We start from the raw sequence: 23467 nt of genomic DNA, 5'->3' as shown, positions 1-23467 counted from the left end.
CTCTTATGTGTGACTGCCATCATATTGCAGTCTACACGTATCTCTTATGTGTGACTGCCATCATATTGCAGTCTACACGTATCTCTTATGTGGGACTGCCATCATATTGCAGTCTACACGTATCTCTTATGTGTGACTGCCATCATATTGCAGTCTACATGTATCTCTTATGTGTGACTGCCATCATATTGCGGTCTACACGTATCTCTTATGTGTGACTGCCATCATATTGCAGTCTACACGTATCTCTTATGTGTGACTGCCATCATATTGCAGTCTACACGTATCTCTTATGTGTTACTGCCATCATATTGCGGTCTACACGTATCTCTTATGTGTGACTGCCATCATATTGCAGTCTACACGTATCTCTTATGTGTGACTGCCATCATATTGCAGTCTACACGTATCTCTTATGTGTTACTGCCATCATATTGCGGTCTACACGTATCTCTTATGTGTGACTGCCATCATATTGCAGTCTACACGTATCTCTTATGTGTGACTGCCATCATATTGCAGTATACACGTATCTCTTATGTGTGACTGCCATCATATTGCAGTCTACACGTATCTCTTATGTGTGACTGCCATCATATTGCGGTCTACACATATCTCTTATGTGTGACTGCCATCATATTGCAGTCTACACGTATCTCTTATGTGTGACTGCCATCATATTGCAGTCTACACGTATCTCTTATGTGGGACTGCCATCATATTGCAGTCTACACGTATCTCTTATGTGTGACTGCCATCATATTGCAGTCTACATGTATCTCTTATGTGTGACTGCCATCATTTGGCAGTCTACACGTATCTCTTATGTGTGACTGCCATCATATTGCAGTCTACACGTATCTCTTATGTGTGACTGCCATCATATTGCAGTCTACACATATCTCTTATGTGTGACTGCCATCATATTGCAGTCTACAAGTATCTCTTGTGTGACTGCCATCATATTGCAGTCTACACGTATCTCATATGTGTGACTGCCATCATATTGCAGTCTACACGTATCTCTTATGTGTGACTGCCATCATATTGCAGTCTACACGTATCTCTTACGTGTGACTGCCATCATATTGCAGTCTACAAGTATCTCTTGTGTGACTGCCATCATATTGCAGTCTACACGTATCTCATATGTGTGACTGCCATCATATTGCAGTCTACATGTATCTCTTATGTGTGACTGCCATCATTTGGCAGTCTACACATATCTCTTATGTGTGACTGCCATCATATTGCAGTCTACACGTATCTCTTATGTGTGACTGCCATCATATTGCAGTCTACACGTATCTCTTATGTGTGACTGCCATCATATTGCAGTCTACACGTATATCTTATGTGTGACTGCCATCATATTGCAGTCTACACGTATCTCTTATGTGATTACTGGAAATGGAAAGGAAAAACAGTACCACTATTTTACAGTAAAATCTACAGTTGTTGGTTTTATAGTGTATTACTGTAAACACAAGCAGTATCACATTTTTATTGCAAAACATGGTGGGCCAGATGTAGCCCCCGGGCCTCCAGTTTGATACCGGTGATACAAGCAGATTAAATGCAAGTATTCAATATTTGCTATTGTGAAAATAATCAACCAAATCTCATGAATAAACTGCTCATCTTTCAACTTTCCTTATCTTGAATTGACTAACTTATGAGCATTTTAAGTAAATGTGATTATAATTTGGGATAAACAAAGCAAACATGAACAAGTTTAACCACTAACATGCACCTCAAAAGCAGTGAAGTTGTCACGTTGTGTAAATGGTCAACAAAAAGAGAATACAACAAATCCTTTTCAACTTATATTCAATTGAATAGACTGCAAAGACAAGATATTTCATGTTCACACTGAGAAACGTTGTTATTGTTTGCAAATATTAGCTCATTTACACTAAAAACATTTTTGGACAAAAATAAAAAAATTAAATCAACTTAATAAATAATATGAACTTTTAACCTACAGAACAAAAAAATGAATAAACTTGTTTTTGTTTTACTCCAAATGAGGAAGTGAGGATTATTGGCTACAATGAGCATGAAGCATGATACTGTATGATACTGATAACGCATGATACTGCATGATACTGATAAAGCATGATACTGCATGATTCTGGTAAACCATGAAACTGCACGATACTGATAAAGCATGATACTGCATGATTCTGATAAAGCATGATACTGCATGATTCTGATAAAGCATGATACTGCATGATACTGATAAAGCATGATACTGATAAAGCATGATACTGCATGATTCTGATAAAGCATGATACGGCATGATACTGATAAAGCATGATACTGCATGATACTAATAAAGCATTATACGGCATTATTCTGATAAAGCATGATACTGATAAAGCATGATACTGCATGATTCTGATAAAGCATGAGACTGCATGATACTGATAAAGCATGATACTGCATGATACTGATAAAGCATGATACATATAAACCATGATACTGCATGATACTGATAAAGCATTATACTGCATGATACTGATAAAGCATGATACTGCATGACACTGATAAAGCATGATACTGCATGATTCTGATAAAGCATGATACTGATAAAGCATGATACTGCATGATACCGATAAAGCATGATAAAGCATGATACTGATAAAGCATGGTACTGCATGATACTGATAAAGCATGATACTGCATGATACCGATAACGCATGATAAAGCATGATACTGATAAAGTATGATAAAGCATGATACTGATAAAGCATGATACTGCATGATACTGATAAATCATGATACTGATAAAGCATGATAAGGCATGATACTGCATGATACTGATAAAGCATGATACTGCATGAAACTGATAAAGCATTATACTGCATGATACTGATAATGCATGATACTGATAAAGCATGATACTGCATGATACTGATAAAGCATGATAAAGCATGATACTGATAAAGTATGATACTGCATGATACTGATAAAGCACGATACTGCATGATTCTGATAAAGCATGATACTGATAAAGCATGATACTGCATGATACCAATAAAGCATGATAAAGCATGATACTGATAAAGTATGATACTGCATGATACTGATAAAGCATGATACTGCATGATACTGATAAAGCATTATACTGCATGATACTGATAAAGCATGATACTGCATGATACTGATAAAGCATGATACTGCATGATACTGATAAAGCATGATAAAGCATGATACTGATAAACCATGATACTGCATGATACTGATAAAGCATTATACTGCATGATACTGATAAAGCATGATACTGCATGACACTGATAAAGCATGATACTGCATGATTCTGATAAAGCATGGTACTGCATGATACTGATAAAGCATGATACTGCATGATACCGATAACGCATGATAAAGCATGATACTGATAAAGTATGATAAAGCATGATACTGATAAAGCATGATACTGCATGATACTGATAAATCATGATACTGATAAAGCATGATAAGGCATGATACTGCATGATACTGATAAAGCATGATACTGCATGAAACTGATAAAGCATTATACTGCATGATACTGATAATGCATGATACTGATAAAGCATGATACTGCATGATACTGATAAAGCATGATAAAGCATGATACTGATAAAGTATGATACTGCATGATACTGATAAAGCATGATACTGCATGATACTGATAAAGCATGATACTGCATGATACTGATAAAGCATAATATTACATGATACTGATAAAGCATGATACTGCATGATTCTGATAAAGCATGATACTGATAAAGCATGATACTGCATGATACTGATAAAGCATGATAAAGCATGATATTGATAAAGCATGAGACTGCATGATACTGATAAAGCATGACACTGCATGATTCTGATAAAGCATGATACTGCATGATACTGATAAAGCATGATACTGCATGATACTGATAAAGCATGATACTGATAAAGCATGATACTGCATGATACTGATAATGCATGATACTGCATGGCACTGATAAAGCATGATACTGATAAAGTATGATAGTGCATGATACTGATAAAGCATGACACTGATAAAGATGATACTGATAAAGAATGATACCCGATAAAGATGATACTGATAAAGCATGATGCTGATAAAGATGATATTGATAAAGCATGATACTGATAAAGATGATACTGATAAAGCATGATACTGATAAAGCATGATACTGATCAAGCATGATACTGATAAAGCATGATACTACATGATACTGATAAAGCATGATATTGATAAAACATGATACTGATAAAGATGATACTGATAGAGCATGATACTGATAAAGCATGATACTGATCAAGCATGATACTGATAAAGCATGATACTACATGATACTGATAAAGCATGATATTGATAAAACATGATACTGATAAAGATGATACTGATAAAGCATGATACTGATAAAGCATGATAAAGAATGATACTGATAAAGCATGATACTGCATGATACTGATAAAGCATGATACTGATACAGATGACACTGATAAAGCATGATACTGATAAAGCATGATACTGATAAAGGTGACACTGATAAAGCATGATACTGCATGATACTGATAAAGCATGATACTGATAAAGATGATACTGATAAAGCATGATACTGATAAAGGTGATACTGATAAAGCATGATACTGCATGACACTGATAAAGCATGATACTGATAAAGATGATACTGATAAAGCATGATACTGATAAAGGTGATACTGATAAAGCATGATACTGATAAAGCATTATAAAGCATGATACTACAGGATACTAATAAAGCATGATACTGCATGATACTGATAAAGCATGATACTACAGGATACTAATAAAGCATGATACTAATAAAGCATGATAAAGCATGATAAAGCACGATACTGACAAAGCATGTTCACTGGGGTCACACATTGCACCGCACGCTCCCCTGGGAAGCCCGCCTCAGTTGTTTAAGAACTGCACCAGGTGGTCACAATAATTCATTAGGTGAAACCAGGGGGTGTCCAAACTACGGTCCGCGGGCCCGTCAAAGTCTTCGGTGGTACCGGTACTAAAATATTGGTATGGGGACAACCCTACTTTGACATCCTAGTGGGTGTGCTCTCACTACAAGGCGCCACCATCAAAAGCTGACCACCTCTCCAGGAATTGGTGTAGCGACACCCGGAGGAGGCAATTTACTAGAAGAGAAGAAGAAAGCAGCAGGCTCACACTCACATGCATGGCCAGGATGCTGCGCGGGATGAGCTCTCGGTACTGGCGGATGGTGAAGTGCCAAGTCTTGATCCTCATCAGGTCGTCGAAGGCGAACTCCAGGATCAAGCGACCCTCCGTGCACACCTGTGGACCACATCAGCACTGATGAGCGTCAAATCGATAAAGACCCCCATCTTACCAATCATGAAAGAAATGGATTTCACCATCTACGCTCCGTAATATCATCAAAAGGTTCAGAGAATCTGGAGAAATCCCTGCACGTAAGCCATGATATTACAAACCTTGGATCCCTCAGGCTGTACTGCATCAAAAAGCCACATCAGTGTGTAAAGGATATCACCACATGGGCTCAGGAACACTTCAGAAAACCACTGTCAGTAACTACAGTTGGTCGCTACATCTGTAAGTGCAAGTTAAAACTCTACTATGCAAAGCTACAGCCATTTATCAACAACACCCAGAAACGCCGCCGGCTTCGCTGTGCCCGAGCTCATCTAAGATGGACTGATGCAAAGTGGAAAAAGTCTTCTGTGGTCTGACGAGTCCACATTTCAAATTGTTTTCGGAAACTGTGGACGTGGTGTCCTCCGGACCGAAGAGGAAAAGAACCTTCCGGATTGTTCTAGGGTCAAAGTGTAAAAGGCAGCATGTGTGATGGTATGGGGGTGTATTAGTGCCCAAGGCATGGGTAACTTACACATCTGGGAAGTACATACAGCTTTTGGAGCAACACATGTTGTCATCCAAGCAACATTACCATGGACGCCCCTGCTTATTTCAGCAAGACAACGTCGGCGGGACTCAGTCGCTGCCAAAAAAAGAGCGTATTCAATAGCCGTCCGTGATTATGAATGGATCTACTGGGTGATTATTGGCATGCATCTGGGCTTAAAATAGACACGTTCTGCTCATTGTTTAGTGGTCTTCATCAGATTGTCTTCCCCACTCCTCCCAAAAGGTGGAAATAAGTGTCATCCCGCCAGGCTGTTTTCATGCCGGAGACAAAAGAACTTCAGGTCAGGCAGAGTTGCCAATTAGGCAGGGAGAGAGAGAGAGAGAGAGAGAGAGAGAGAGAGAGAGAGAGAGAGAGAGAGAGAGAGAGAGAGAGAGAGAGAGAGAGAGAGAGAGAGGATGAAGGAAAAAAAAAAATATTCTGGCCCTTTTTAGCTGAAGCCAGCACTCGCGCTTCTCCTCCACTGCGTTGCCATGACAACCGGCAAGAGGGACAGAGCCAGAGGGAGCGCGGGGGTGGGGGTGGTGGTGGTGGTGGTGGTGGGGGGAATCAGCTGATTAGTTGGCATGGCAACGGCAAAGATGTAATCCCGGCAGACACTCTCTAATCAATGCCCCCAGCACACACATGTCTCCTGGGAATGATGCTGCTGCTGCTGCACCCCCCTACTGGTGTACTTGTACTAATTGTATACATACTACTGGTGTACTTGTACTAATTGTATACATACTACTGGTATCATAAATACTACTAGTGTACATGTACAGGTATCATAAATACTACTGGTGTACTTGTACTAATTGTATACATACTACTGGTGTACTTGTACTAATTGTATACATACTACTGGTGTACTTGTACTAATTGTATACATACTACTGGTGTACTTGTACTAATTGTATACATACTACTGGTGGACTTGTACTAATTGTATACATACTACTGGTGTACTTGTACTAATTGTATACATACTACTGGTGTACTTGTACTAATTGTATACATACTACTGGTGTACTTGTACTAATTGTATACATACTACTGGTGTACTTGTACTTATTGTATACATACTACTGGTATCATAAATACTACTAATGTACATGTACAAGTATCATAAATATTACTGGTGTACATGTACAGATATCATAATTACTACTGGTGGACATGTACACATATCATAAATACTACTGGTGCACATGTACTAATTGTATACATACTACTGGTATCATAAATACTACTGGTGTACATGTACAAATATCATAAATACTACTATCATAAATACTACTGGTGTACATGTACAAATATCATAAATACTACTATCATAAATACTACTGGTGTACATGTACAAATATCATAAATACTACTGGTGTACTTGTACAAATATAAATACTATTGGTGTACATGTACAAATATCATACATACTACTGGTGCACTTGTACAAATATAAATACTATTGGTGTACATATACAAATATCATAAATACTACTAGTGTAATTGTACAAATATCATAAATACTACTTGTGTACACGTACAAATATCATAAATACTACTGGTGTACATGTACAAATATCATAAATACTACTGGTGTACATGTGCAAATAACATAAATACTACTGGTGTACATGTACAAATATCATAAATACTACTATCATAAATACTACTGGTGTACATGTACAAATATCATAAATACTACTGGTGTACACGTACAAATATCATAAATACTACTGGTGTACATGTACAAATATCATAAATACTACTGGTGTACATGTACAAATATCATAAATACTACTATCATAAATACTACTGGTGTACATGTACAAATAACATAAATACTACTGGTGTATTTGTACAAATATAAGTACTATTGGTGTAAATGTACAAATATCATAAATACTACTGGTGTACATGTACAAATATAAATACTACTGGTGTACAAATATAACTACTACTGGTGTACTTGTACAAATAACATAAATACTACTGGTGTATATGTACAAATATAAATAATACTGGTGTACTTGTACAAATATCATAAATACTACTATCATAAATACTACTGGTGTACACGTACAAATAACATAAATACTATTGGTGTACATGTACAAATATCATAAATACTACTGGTGTACTTGTACAAATATAAATACTATTGGTGTACATGTACAAATATCATAAATACTACTGGTGTACATGTACAAATATAAATACTACTGGTGTACTACTACTGGTGTACTTGTACAAATATCATAAATACTACTGGTGTATATGTACAAATATAAATAATACTGGTGTACTTGTACAAATATCATAAATACTACCATCATAAATACTACTGGTGTACACGTACAAATAACATAAATACTACTGGTGTACATGTACAAATATCATAAATACTACTGGTGTACATGTACAAATATCATAAATACTACTATCATAAATACTACTGGTGTACATGTACAAATAACATAAATACTACTGGTGTATTTGTACAAATATAAATACTATTGGTGTAAATGTACAAATATCATAAATACTACTGGTGTACATGTACAAATATAAATACTACTGGTGTACAATATAAATACTACTGGTGTACATATACAAATAACATAAATACTACTGGTGTACTTGTACAAATATAAATACTATTGGTGTACATGTACAAATATCATAAATACTACTGGTGTGCATGTACAAATATCATAAATACTACTGGTGTAGATGTACAAATATCATAAATACTACTGGTGTACTTGTACAAATATAAATACTATTGGTGTACATGTACAAATATCATAAATACTACTGGTGTACATGTACAAATATAAATACTACTGGTGTACAAATATAACTACTACTGGTGTACTTGTACAAATATCATAAATACTACTGGTGTATATGTACAAATATAAATAATACTGGTGTACTTGTACAAATATCATAAATACTACTATCATAAATACTACTGGTGTACACGTACAAATAACATAAATACTACTGGTGTACATGTACAAATATCATAAATACTACTGGTGTACATGTACAAATATCAAAAATACTACTGGTGTACATGTACAAATATAAATACTACCGGTGTACATGTGCAAATATCATAAATACTACTGGTGTACATGTACACATATCATAAATACTACTGGTGTACATGTACAAATATCATAAATACTACTGGTGTACATGTACAAATATCATAAATACTACTGGTGTACATGTACAAATATAAATACTACTGGTGTACATGTACACATATCATAAATACTACTGGTGTACATGTACAAATATCATAAATACTACTGGTATACTTGTACAAATATCATAAATACTACTGGTGTACATGTACAAATATCATTAATACTACTGGTGTACATGTACAAATATAAATACTACTGGTGTACATGTACAAATATCATAAATACTACTGGTGTACATGTACAAATATCATAAATACTACTGGTGTACATGTACAAATATCATAAATACTACTGGTGTACATGTACAAATATCATAAATACTACTGGTGTACATGTACAAATATCATAAATACTACTGGTGTACATGTACAAATAGAAATACTACTGGTGTACATGTACAAATAGAAATACTACTGGTGTACATGTACAAATAGAAATACTACTGGTGTACATGTACAAATATCCCAATTAAACTGTGGAACAATATAGAAATAAACAAGCTGCCTGCTGGTTATTTAAATGAATACTTCTGCTTATATTTCAAATGTATTAGAAGGTTCTAGTTGTGGGGCAATAAAGCAATGTGACAAGTTGGCCATAGGGCGGGTCTGAGCCTGTTGTGGTGCACCAGGATTAAACCAAACAACATTTGTAAATAATCTCCTTCTGTTTAATATTCACTGAAAACACTCTTTATTTTGTTAAGGGTTTTTTGGAAGGAGGAAAGAGAAAGTTGACCAACAGATGACCCTTGACCCCCCCCCACACAAGTTGTTTTCATTGCAAAACTAGAGGTGTATCCCGGATCCACATTGATATTGGAAATCGGTCTGATATCAGCCAGTATCGGATGATATCGGTTTAAAACTGGACAGCGAGTTGACATGTAAACGTCCTCCAATAAACACACCATGTGTTCTATTTTACTAAAAGGTGAACATGGGTAGCAGCTACACAACAGCTAAGCAGCCACTAGCACACCAGCTAGACCGAGGTAATCATCATTGAACAATAAAGCTAGACCGAGGTAATCATCATTGAACAATAAAACAGCACATCTGTCAACACAAATCAAATAAGTTCGGTTGCATATATCTTGCATACAAAGTCTCAGAAGTGTATTAAAGCATCCAGTAACAAACGTGTCCGCATCCTTCGACACGCTGCGTCATGAGCTTGATTCAAGGAATTATTGTGGCCATTATCAATCGGCAAATAAGCAATTACCATTTGTTGTTTTTCATAGCTGCCATAGTTTTATGTTTGAGTCGTTCCACTTGATCACAACTTTGCTGACCTTTCACACTAGAAAAGAACTAAAGTAATATAGTATTGTGGTACTAATGAATCAAAAACGGTACTATACTCTGTTTTATGGTATACCGGTACTAGTATAGTATCGCGGTACTAATGAATCAAAAACGGTACTATACTCGGTTTTATGGTATAGCGGTACTAGTATAGTATCGAGATGCTAATGAATCAAAAACGGTACTATACTATGTTGTATGGTATACCGGTACTAGTATAGTATCGCGGTACTAATGAATCAAAAACGGTACTATACTCGGTTTTACGGTATACCGGTACTAATATAGTATTGCGGTACTAATGAATCAAAAATGGTACTATACTCAGTTTTATGGTATAGCGGTACTAGTATAGTATAGCGGTACTAATGAATCAAAAACGGTACTATACTCTGTTTTATGGTATACCGGCACTAGTATAGTATGAACCAAAAATGGTACTATACTCGGTTTTATGGTATACCGGTACTAGTATAGTATTGCAGTACAAATGAATCAAAAACGGTACTATACTCTGTTTTATGGTATACCGGTACTAGGATAGTATCGCCGTACTAATATGGTATTGCGGTACTAATGAATCAAAAACGATACTATACTCGGTTTTATGGTATACCGGTACTAGGATAGTGTCGCGGTACTAATATAGTATCGCGGTACTAATGAATCAAAAACTGTACTATACTCTGTTTTATGGTATACCGGTACTAGTATAGTATTGCGGTACTAATGAATCAAAAACGGTACTATACTCTGTTTTATGGTATAGTGGTACTAGCATAGTATCGCAGTACTAATGAATCAAAAACGGTACTATACTCTGTTTTATGGTATACCGGTACTAGTATAGTATCGCGGTACTAATGAATGAAAAACGGTACTATACTCATTTTATGGTATAGCGGTACTAGTACAGTATCGCGGTACTAATGAATCAAAAACGGTACTATACTCGGTTTTATGGTATAACGGTATTAGTATAGTATCGCGGTACTAATGAATCAAAAACGGTACTATACTCGGTTTTATGGTATAGCGGTACTAGTATAGTATAGCGGTACTAATGAATCAAAAACGGTACTATACTCTGTTTTATGGTATACCGGTACTAGTATAGTATTGCGGTACTAATGAATCAAAAACTGCACTATACTTGGTTTTATGGTATACTGGTACTAGGAGAGTATCGCAGTACTAATATAGTATCGCAGTACTAATGAATCAAAAACGGTACTATACTCGGTTTTATGGTATGCCGGTACTAGTATAGTATCGCGTTACTAATGAATCAAAAACGGTACTATACTCGGTTTTATGGTACAGCGGTACTAGTACAGTATAGCGGTACTAATGAATCAAAAACGGTACTATACTCTGTTTTATGGTATACCGGTAATAGTATAGTATGAATCAAAAACGGTACTATACTCTGTTTTATGGTATACCGGTACTAGTATAGTATTGCAGTACAAATGAATCAAAAACGGTACTATACTCTGTTTTATGGTATACCGGTACTAGGATAGTATTGCGGTACTAATATAGTATTGCGGTACTAATGAATCAAAAACGGTACTATACTCGGTTTTATGGTATACCGGTACTAGGATAGTGTCGCAGTACTAATATAGTATCGCGGTACTAATGAATCAAAAACGGTACTATACCCTGTTTTATCGTATAGCGGTACTAGTATAGTATCGCGGTACTAATGAATCAAAAACGGTACTATATTCTGTTTTATGGTATAGCGGTACTAGTATAGTATCGCGGTACTAATGAATCAAAAAACGGTACTATACTCTGTTTTATGGTATACCGGTACTAGTATAGTATTGCAGTACAAATGAATCAAAAACGGTACTATACTATGTTTTATGGTATACTGGTATTAGTATAGTATCACGGTACTAATGAATCAAAAACGGTACTATACTCGATTTTATGGTATAGCGGTACTAGTATAGTATAGCGGTACTAATGAATAAAAAACGGTACTATACTCGGTTTTATGGTATACCGGTACTAGGATAGTATCGCGGTACTAATATAGTATTGCGGTTCTAATGAATCAAAAATGGTACTATACTCGGTTTTATGGTATAGCGGTACTAGTATAGTATTGCGGTACTAATGAATCAACAATGGTACTATACTCGGTTTTATGGTATAGCGGTACTAGTATAGTATTGCGGTACTAATGAATAAAAAATGGTACTATACTCGGTTTTATGGTATAGCGGTACTAGTATAGTATAGCGGTACTAATGAATCAAAAACTGTACTATACTCTGTTTTATGGTATACCGGCACTAGTATAGTATGAATAAAAAACGGTACTATACTCGGTTTTATGGTATACCGGTACTAGCATAGTATTGCAGTACAAATGAATCAAAAACGGTACTATACTCTGTTTTATGGTATACCGGTACTAGTATAGTATCACGGTACTAATGAATCAAAAACGGTACTATACTCTGTTTTATGGTATACCGGTACTAGGATAGTATCGCGGTACTAATATAGTATTGCGGTACTAATGAATCAAAAACGGTACTATACTCGGTTTTATGGTATACCTGTACTAGGATAGTATCGCGGTACTAATGAATCAAAAACGGTACTATACTCTGTTTTATGGTATACCGGTACTAGGATAGTATCGCGGTACTAATATAGTATTGCGGCACTAATGAATCAAAAACGGTACTATACTCGGTTTTATGGTATACCGATACTAGGATAGTATCGCGGTACTAATATAGTATTGCGGTACTAATGAATCAAAAACGGTACTATACTCGGTTTTATGGTATACCGGTACGAGGATAGTATCGCGGTACTAATATAGTATTGCGGTACCAATGAATCAAAAACGGTACCATACTCGGTTTTATGGTATACCGGTACTAGGATAGTATCGCGGTACTAGTGAATAAAAAACAGTACTATATACTCTGTTTTATGGTATACCGGTACTAGGATAGTATCGCGGCACTAATATAGTATTGCGGTACTAATGAATAAGAAACAGTACTATATACCCGTTTTTATGGTATACCGGTACTAGAATAGTATCGCAGTACTAATGAATAAAAAACAGTACAATATACTCTGTTTTATGGTATACCGGTACTAGGATAGTATCGCGGTACTAATATAGTATCGCGGTACTAATGAATAAAAAATAGTACTATATACTCTGTTTTATGGTATACCGGTACTAGGATAGTATCGCGGTACTAATATAGTATCGCGGTACTAATGAATCAAAAACGGTACTATACTCGGTTTCATGGTATACCGGTACTAGTATAGTATCGCAGTACTAATGAATCAAAAATGGTACAATATTATGTTTTATGGTATACCGGTACTAGTATAGTATCGCGGTACTAATGAATCAAAACGGTACTATACTCCGTTTTATAGTATACCAGTACTAGTATAGTATTGCGGTACTAATGAATCAAAAACGGTACTATACTCGGTTTTATGGTATAGCGGTACTAGTATAGTATAGCGGTAGTAATGAAACAAAAACGGTACTATACTCTGTTTTATGGTATACCGGTACTAGTATAGTATCGCGGTACTAATGAATAAAAAACGGTACTATACTCTGTTTTATGGTATACCGGTACTAGTATAGTATTGCGGTACTAATGAATCCAAAACGGTACTATACTCTGTTTTATGGTATACCAGTACTAGTATAGTATCGCGGTACTAATGAATCAAAAACGGTACTATCCATCCACTTGATCACCCTTTGGGAGATGAGGGGAGCAGTGAGCAGCAGCGGTGGCTGCACCCGGGAATCATTTTTGGTGATTTAATCCCCTATTCCAACCCTTGAAAGTAATCAGATGTAATGCATGTGAAAGGACTTATATAACTGACAATAAATACATTTACATAAAATTATGTTGTGCTAAAATAAATATTAAAATGACTTTTGCGATGTAAAGGATATCACCACATGGGCTCAGGAACACTTCAGAAACCCACTGTCAGTAACTACAGTTGGTCGCTACATCTGTAAGTGCAAGTTAAAACTCTACTATGCAAAGCCAAAACCACTTTATCAACAACACCCAGAAACGCTTTGCTGGGCCCCGAGCTCATCTAAGATGGACTGATGCAAAGTGAAAAAGTGTTCTGTGGTCTGACGAGTCCACATTTCAAATTGCTAGTTTTTATTTTTATTAGGGACCGCAATGTCCCTTTGGGACAGAGGACCCTATTGTATTTGTAACGTATTCTTCTTTGATTTTATAACGCCGCCTCTTTGAGCTGTATTTGTATTATTTGCATTTCATACACTGACATCCTTCAGCAAAAATCAATCAAAGCAATTCCCCCTTCAAAACAAAAGTTTAGTAAAAACAGTCACTTTTGCCTCTTTGAGCTGTAATTTGACCCCCTTAACATGCTTCAAAACTCACCAAATTTGACACACACATCAGGACTGGCAAAAATTGCAATCTAATAAAAAACCAAACCCCAAAACTCAAAATTGCACTCTAGCGCCCCCTAGGAAAAAACAGACAAAACTGCTTGTAACTTCCGGTAGGAATGTCGTAGAGACATGAAACGAAAACCTCTATGTAGGTCTGACTTAGACCTAGATTTCATACATTGACATCCTTCAGCAAAAATCAACAGGAAGTTGGCAATTCCCCCTTCAAAACAAAAGTTTAGTAAAAAACAGTCACTTTTGCCTCGTTGAGCTGTAATTTGACCCCCTTAACATGCTTCAAAACTCCCCAAACTGGACACACACATCAGGACTGGCAAAAATTGCTATATAATAAAAAACCCAACCCCAAAACTCAAAATTGCGCTTTAGCGCCCCCTAGGAAAAAACACAGACAAAACTGTGTGTAACTTCCTGTAAGAATGTCGTAGAGACATGAAACAAAAACCTCTATGTAGGTTTGACTTAGACCTAGATTTCATACATTGACATCCTTCAGCAAAAATCAACAGGAAGTTGGCAATTCCCCCTTCAAAACAAAAGTTTAGTAAAAAACAGTCACTTTTGCCTCGTTGAGCTGTAATTTGACCCCCTTAACATGCTTCAAAACTCCCCAAACTGGACACACACATCAGGACTGTCAAAAATTGCGATCTAATAAAAAACCCAACCCCAAAACTCAAAATTGCGCTCTAGCGCCCCCTAGGAAAAAACAGACAAAACTGCTTGTAACTTCCGGTAGGAATGTCGTAGAGACATGAAACAAAAACCTCTATGTAGGTCTGACTTAGACCTAGATTTCATACATTGACATCCTTCAGCAAAAATCAACAGGAAGTTGGCAATTCCCCCTTCAAAACAAAAGTTTACTAAAAACAGTCACTTTTGCCTCTTTGAGCTGTAATTTGACCCCCTTAACATGCTTCAAAACTCACCAAATTTGACACACACATCAGGACTGGCGAAAATTGCAATTTAATAAAAGAAAAATAAAAAAAAAACTCAAAATTGCGCTGTAGCGCCCCCTAGGAAAAAACAGACAAAACTGCTTGTAACTTCCGGTAGGAATGTCGTAGAGACATGAAACGAATACCTCTATGTAGGTCTGACTTAGACCTAAATTTCATACATTGACATCCTTCAGCAAAAATCAACAGGAAGTTGGCAATTCCCCCTTCAAGACAAAAGTTTGGTAAAAACAGTCACTTTTGCCTCTTTGAGCTGTAATTTGACCCCCTTAACATGCTTCAAAACTCACCAAACTGGACACACACATCAGGACTGGCAAAAATTGTGATCTAATAAAAAACCCAACCCCAAAACTCCAAATTGCGCTCAAGCGCCCCCTATGAAGAAAACACAGACACAACTGCTCCTAGGAAGAAAACTCAGGACAAAACTGCCTGTAACTTCCAGTAGGAATGTCTTAGAGACATGAAACAAAAACCTCTATGTAGGTCTCACTTAGACCTACATTTCATATATTGACAACCCCCAGCAAAAATCAACAGGAAGTTTGCAATTCCCCCTTCAAAACAAAAGTTTTGTAAAAACCGGTCACCTTTTTTTCAAAAATTATCTCCTCTGAGCGCGTTTGTCGTGTCGGCTTCAAACTAGAACAGGCGAGAGATTGAACCGTTCTGATTAAAAGTTGACCAAAGAGTTTTAATTACTGCTCCGGTTTGGATTTTATGAGCCTTCAAAGTCGGTCCCGTCCATCGCTGCTTGCAGCTTTAATTTATTTTTATTATCTTTTTATTATTATTATTTTGTTTTAATACACTGTAGCACTTTGAGGTTGTTTGCTCAATGTAAAGTGCTTTTTACAAATAAAACCTATTATTATTATCGCTGCACTACGGACTCCATTTTCTCACGGCGCCACCCGCGTCGTTAGCCTGGAAGTGTCCCTTCTCCCAGTGAATAAATGGCTGCAGCGCCTAAATCAGAATAACTGCACGTGCAATAAAGGTGCCGGAGTTAGTCCGGGTGGCACCTTTGCACAGATATATCAGGCACAAATTCAGCTAACACTGCTTTTTTTTTTTTTTTTTTTTGCACACACAATCCAGCATGGATCCTCTCACAGGGTGATATATTTAGCCAGAGAGACTACACAATGCTCCAATCAATTCATTTGGTGATAAACGCTGCGCCGCAATTGAAAACTTCAAAGGAGAAAAAAAAGTGGTCTTTGAGGTGAGGATCTGCATTAATTGAGGAGTGAGGTCATGAATGGCGACACGCCAGCCAGGGTCTCACACCATTATTTGCATGGTGAGTGGCAAATAATGCACATGGAACCTATATTCACCTGTAGCAAACAGAACATATATGCACCTGTAGCACACAGAACATACGTATATGCACCTGTAGCAAACAGAACATATATGCACCTGTAGCAAACAGAACATATATGCACCTGTAGCAAACAATGACCTCATCATTGGAGCCCACTTTGCAACGTGCCTATAAAGTGACTTTAAGGGCACATGAGAGTGGAAGCCTGCTATGACCATTTAGTAAAGAAAACATGTTTTTATTAAATAAATGTGTTTTAAAAAAAATAATGTTTTAAAAAATCTGTATAATTTATTTAAAAAAATAAAAGAAACATAAACACGTTTTATACAAACCCCAAAAGCAACTTATATTTTATACTAAATAAACTAAATGTAAACATCTGTGTGTTTTATACTAATACAAATAAATATAAACATTTGTGTGTTTTATACTAATTACATTAACTATAAACATCTGCATGTTTTATACTAATTCAAATAAATATAAACATGTGTGTTTTATACTAACTAAATTAAATATAAACATTTGTGTGTTTTATACTAATTAAATTAAATATAAACATCTGTATGTTTTATACTAATTAAAAGTAATGTAAACATTTGTATGTTTTATACTAATTACATTAAATATAAACACCTGTATGTTTTATACTAATTAAAATAAATATACATTTTTTTATTTTTTTATACTAATTAAAATGAATATAAACATTTGTGTGTTTTATACTAATTACATTAAATATAAACACCTGTATGTTTTATACTAATTAAAAGTAATGTAAACATTTGTATGTTTCATACTAATTAAATTAAATATCTGTATGTGTTATGCTAATAAATAAATGTAAACATCTGCATGTTTTATACTAATTCTAATAAATGTAAGCATCTGTATGTTTTATACTAATTAAAAGTAATATAAACATCTGTATGTTTCGTACTAATTACAAATATGTAAACATCTGTATGTGTTATGCTAATAAAGAAATGTAAACATCTGTATGTTTGATACTAATTAAAAGTAATATAAACATTTGTATGTTTCATACTAATTAAATTACATATCTGTATGTGTTATGCTAATAAAGAAATGTAAACATCTGTATGTTTTATACTAATTAAAAAGTAATATAAACATTTTTATGTTTCATACTAATTAAATTAAATATCTGTATGTGTTATGCTAATAAAGAAATGTAAACATCTGCATGTTTCATACTAATTATAATAAATGTAAGCATCTGTATTTTCTATACTAATTAAAAGTAATATAAACATCTGTATGTGTCATACTTATTACAAATATGTAAACATCTGTATGTGTTATGCTAATAAAGAAATTTAAATATCTGTATGTTTTATACTAATTAAATTAAATATAAACATATGTATGTTTTATACTAATTAAAAGTAATATAAACATTTGTATGTTTCATACTAATTAAATTAAGTATCTGTATGTGTTATGCTAATAAATAAATCTAAACATCTGCATGTTTTATACTAATTATAATAAATGTAAACATCTGTATGTTTTATACTAATTAAAAGTAATATAAACATCTGTATGTTTCATACTAATTACAAATATGTAAACATCTGTATGTGTTATGCTAAAAAAAAGTAAACATCTGTATGTTTTATACTAATTAAATTACATATAAACATCTGTATGTTTTATACTAATTAAATTAATTAGAAACATCTGTATGTTTTATACTAATTAAAAGTAATATAAACATCTGTATGTTTCATACTAATTACAAATATGTAAACATCTGTATGTGTTATGCTAATAAAACAAATGCAAACATCTGTATGTTTTATACTAATTAAATTAAATAGAAACATCTGTATGTTTTATACTAATTAAAAGTAATATAAACATTTGTATGTTTCATACTAATTACAAATATGTAAACATCTGTATGTGTTATGCTAATAAAATAAATGTAAACATCTGTATGTTTTGTACTTATTAAAATAAATGTAAATGTGTATGTTTCATACCAATTCGAAAAACATAAACATCTGTATGTTTTATATCAATGAAAAGATACACACGAATATGTATGTTGTATTGTAACTAAAAGAAAAGTACACATCTTTATACTACTGAAAAGTAACGTAAACAGTCGTATGTTTTTTTTAATAATAAAAAAACGCAAACACTGTACGTTTCATACTAATTAAAATAAATGTAAACATCTGTCTGTTTCATTCTAACTAAAATAAATGTAAACATCTGAATTATTTTTCTTACCTAAAATAAATGGAAACGTTTGTATGTTTCATACTAATTATAATAAATGTAAACATCTGTATGTGTTATACTAATTAAAATAAATGTAAACAGTTGTATGTTTCATACTAATTACAAATATGCAAACATATGTATGTTTTATGCTAATTAAAATAAATGTGAACATCCATATGATTTTTATCACTTAAAATTAAAGTAAACATTTGTGTGTTTTATACTAATTAAAATAAATGTACAAATCTGTATATTTCATACTAATTACAAATATGTAAACATGTATTTTTAAAACTAATTAAAATAACAATAAACAGTGTGTTTTATACTAATTAAAATAAATATAAACATTTGCGTGTTTTATACTAATTAAATAAATATAAACATCTGTTGCCATCCATCCATCCATCCATCCATCTTCTTCCGCTTATCCGAGGTCGGGTCGCGGGGGCAGCAGCTTAAGCAGGGAAGCCCAGACTATGTTTTATACTAATTAAAAGTAATATAAAAATGTGTATGTTTCATACTAATTACAAATATGTAAACATCTGTATGTTATGCTAATAAAGAAATGTAAACATCTGTATGTTTTATACTAATTATAATAAATGTAAACATCTGTATGTTTTATTTACTAATTATAATAAATGTAAACATCGGTATGTTTTGTACTAATTATAATAAATGTAAAAATCTGTATGTTTCATACTAATTACAAATATGTAAACATATGTATGTGTTAAGCTATTAAAATAAATGTAAACATATGTATGATTTGTATTAATAAAAATAAATGTAAACATTTGAAAGTTTTATATTACTTAAAATAAATTTAAATATATGTATGTTTTGTACTAATTAAAATAAATGTAAACATCTATATGTTTTATATTACTTAAATTAAATGTAAACATTTGTATGTTTTATACTAATTAGAAAAATGTAAACATCTGTATGTTTTATATCAGTGAAAATATACACACAAATATGTATGTTATATTGTAACTGAAAGAAAAGTACACATCTTTATACAACTAACAAGAAAAAAACAACTATCTGTATGTTTTATATTAGTAGAATAAACGTAAGATCTGTATGTTTTATACTACTTATACTAATGTAAACATCTGTATGTTTCATTCTAATTAAAATAAATGTAAACATCTGTATGTTTTCAACTAATTAAAATAAATGTAAACATTTGTTTGTTTCATACTAGCTACATTACAAAAAAATCAAACATCTGTATTTTTACTCAAGAAAAGAAATGTAAACATCTGTATGTTTTATAATAATAAAATACATTTCATATATGCAAAAATGTGTAGGTTTTATACTAATTATAATAAATGTAAACATCTGAATGTTTTGTACTATTTAAAATAAATGTAAACATCGGTATAATTTTTACTACTTAAAAGAAATGTAAACATTTGTATGTTTTATTCTAATTACAAATATGTAAACATCTGTATGTTACATACTAATTATAATAAATGTAAACATTTTTGTTTTATACTAAATACAAATATGTAAACATTTATATGTGTTATGCTAATAAATGAATGTAAACATCTGTATGTTTTGTACTAATTATAATAAATGTAAACATATTTCTTTTATACTAACTACAAATACGTAAACATCTGTATGTTTCATACTAATTATAATAAATGTAAAAATATTTATGTTTTATACTAAATACAAATATGTTAACATCTGCATGTGTTATGCAAATAAATAAATGTAAACATTTGTATGTTTTGTACTAATTATAATAAATGTAAACATATGTATGTTTTATACTAATTAAAATGAATATAAACATTCATATGTTGTATACTAATTAGAAAACTGTAAACATCTGCATGTGCTATATCAATGAAAAGATAGGCACAATTATGTATGTTGTATTGTAAAGAAAAGTACACATCTTTATACTACTGAAAATAAAAAAACAAAAAAACATCTGTATGTTTTATATTAGTAAAATAAATGTAAACATCTGTATGTTTTATACTATTTAAAAGTAATGTTAACACATTTATACTGATTGAAAGAATCGTAAACATTTGCATGTTTTATGCTAATAAAAAATCATTGTAAACATCTGCATGTTTTACACTAATAAAAAATAAACGTAAACATCTGCATTATTTATACTAATAAAAAATAAATGTAAACATCTGCATGTTTTATACTAATAATAATAAACGTAAACATATGCATGTTTTACACTAATAAAAAATAAACGTAAACATCTGCATTATTTATACTAATAAAAAATAAACGTGAACATATGCATGTTTTACACTAATAAAAAATAAACGTAAACATCTGCATGTTTTATACAACATCTGTATTTTTTTTACTAATAAAAAATAAATGTAAACATCTGCATGTTTTGTATTAATAAAAAGAAATGTAAACATATGTATGTTTTATACTAACAAAAAAGAAAATTAATCATCTGCATGTTTTAAATTAATAAAAAATAAACATAAACATCTGCATGATTTAAATTAATAAAAAATAAACGTAAACATCTGCATGTTTTATACTAATACAAAATCAACGTAAACATCTGCATGTTTATACTAATAAATAAGAAACGTAAACATGTGCATGTTTTATATTAGTAAAATAAACAACCATCTGTATATGTTTTACTAATACAAATAAAGTTAAACATCTGCATGTTTTATATTAATTTAAAAAAACGTAAACATCTGCATGTGTTATACTAATAAAAAATAAACGTAAACATCTGTAAGTTTTATACTAATAAAAAATAAATGTAAACATTTGCATGTTTTATACTAATAAATAAGAAACGTAAACATCTGTATGTTTTATATTAGTAAAATAAACTTAAATATCTGTGTATTTTATATTAATAAAAAGAAATGTAAACATCTGCATGTTTTATACTAACAAAAAGAAAATTAAACATCTGCATGTTGTATACTAATAAAAAATAAACGTAAACATCTGCATGTTTTATACTAATAAAAAATAACTGTAAACATCTGTATGTTTTATATCAATAAAAAAATAAACCAACATCTGCATGTTTCATACTAATAAAATAAACGTAAACATCTGTAAGTTTTATACTAATAAAAAATTAATGCAAACATCTGCATGTCTATACTAATAAATAAGAAACGTAAACATCTGTATGTTTTATATTAGTAAAATAAAAGTAAACATCTGTATATTTCTTACTAATAAAAATAAACTTAAACATCTGCATGTTTTATATTAATAAAAATAAATGTAAACAGATGAATGTTTTATACTAACAAAAAAGAAAATTAAACATCTGCATATTTTATATTAATGAAAAAGAAACAAACATCTACATGTTTTATACTAATAAAATAAACGTAAACATCTGCATGTTTTATACTAATAAAAATAAATGTAAACATCTATATGTTTTATAATAATAAAAAAATAAACGTAAACATCTGTAAGTTTTATACTAATAAAAATAAACGTGTGTCATATTCATGTTATTTGTGTTATTATTGTGTCATATTGTTATTTGTGTTATTAATGTGTCATATTATTGTTATTTGTGTTATTATTGTGTCATATTATTATTTGTGTTATTATTGTCATATTATTGTTATTTGTGTTATCATTGTGTCATATTGTAATTTGTGTTATTATTGTGTCATATTGTTACTTGTGTTATTGTGTCATATTATTATTTGTGTTATTATTGTGTCATGTTATTGTTATTTGTGTTATTATGTCATATTATTGTGTATTTGTGTTATTATTGTGTCATATTATTGTTATTTGTGTTATTATTGTGTCATATTGTTATTTGTGTTGTGTCATATTATTATTTGTGTTATTATTGTGTCATATTATTGTTATTCGTGTTATTGTCTCATATTCATGTTATTTGTGTTATCGTTGTGTCATATTATTGTTATTTGTATT

General features: G+C 32.3%; 1 protein-coding gene across 1 annotated transcript in view; it reads right to left on the bottom strand.

Annotated features, from left to right (window-relative positions):
- The window catches only part of LOC133644894 (LIM domain-binding protein 2-like), a 443135-nt gene that overhangs the window by 34824 nt on the left and 384844 nt on the right, over positions 1-23467 (bottom strand). The window contains exon 5 of the mRNA XM_062039648.1: positions 5219-5341. Coding sequence (XP_061895632.1) covers positions 5219-5341 — 123 coding nt within the window. The remainder of the gene's footprint in view (positions 1-5218; positions 5342-23467) is intronic.

The sequence above is a fragment of the Entelurus aequoreus genome, linkage group LG28 (assembly GCF_033978785.1).
Source record: "Entelurus aequoreus isolate RoL-2023_Sb linkage group LG28, RoL_Eaeq_v1.1, whole genome shotgun sequence".
NCBI classification, from domain to species: Eukaryota; Metazoa; Chordata; class Actinopteri; order Syngnathiformes; family Syngnathidae; genus Entelurus; species Entelurus aequoreus.
This window is presented reverse-complemented; position numbering and strand designations above follow the sequence as displayed.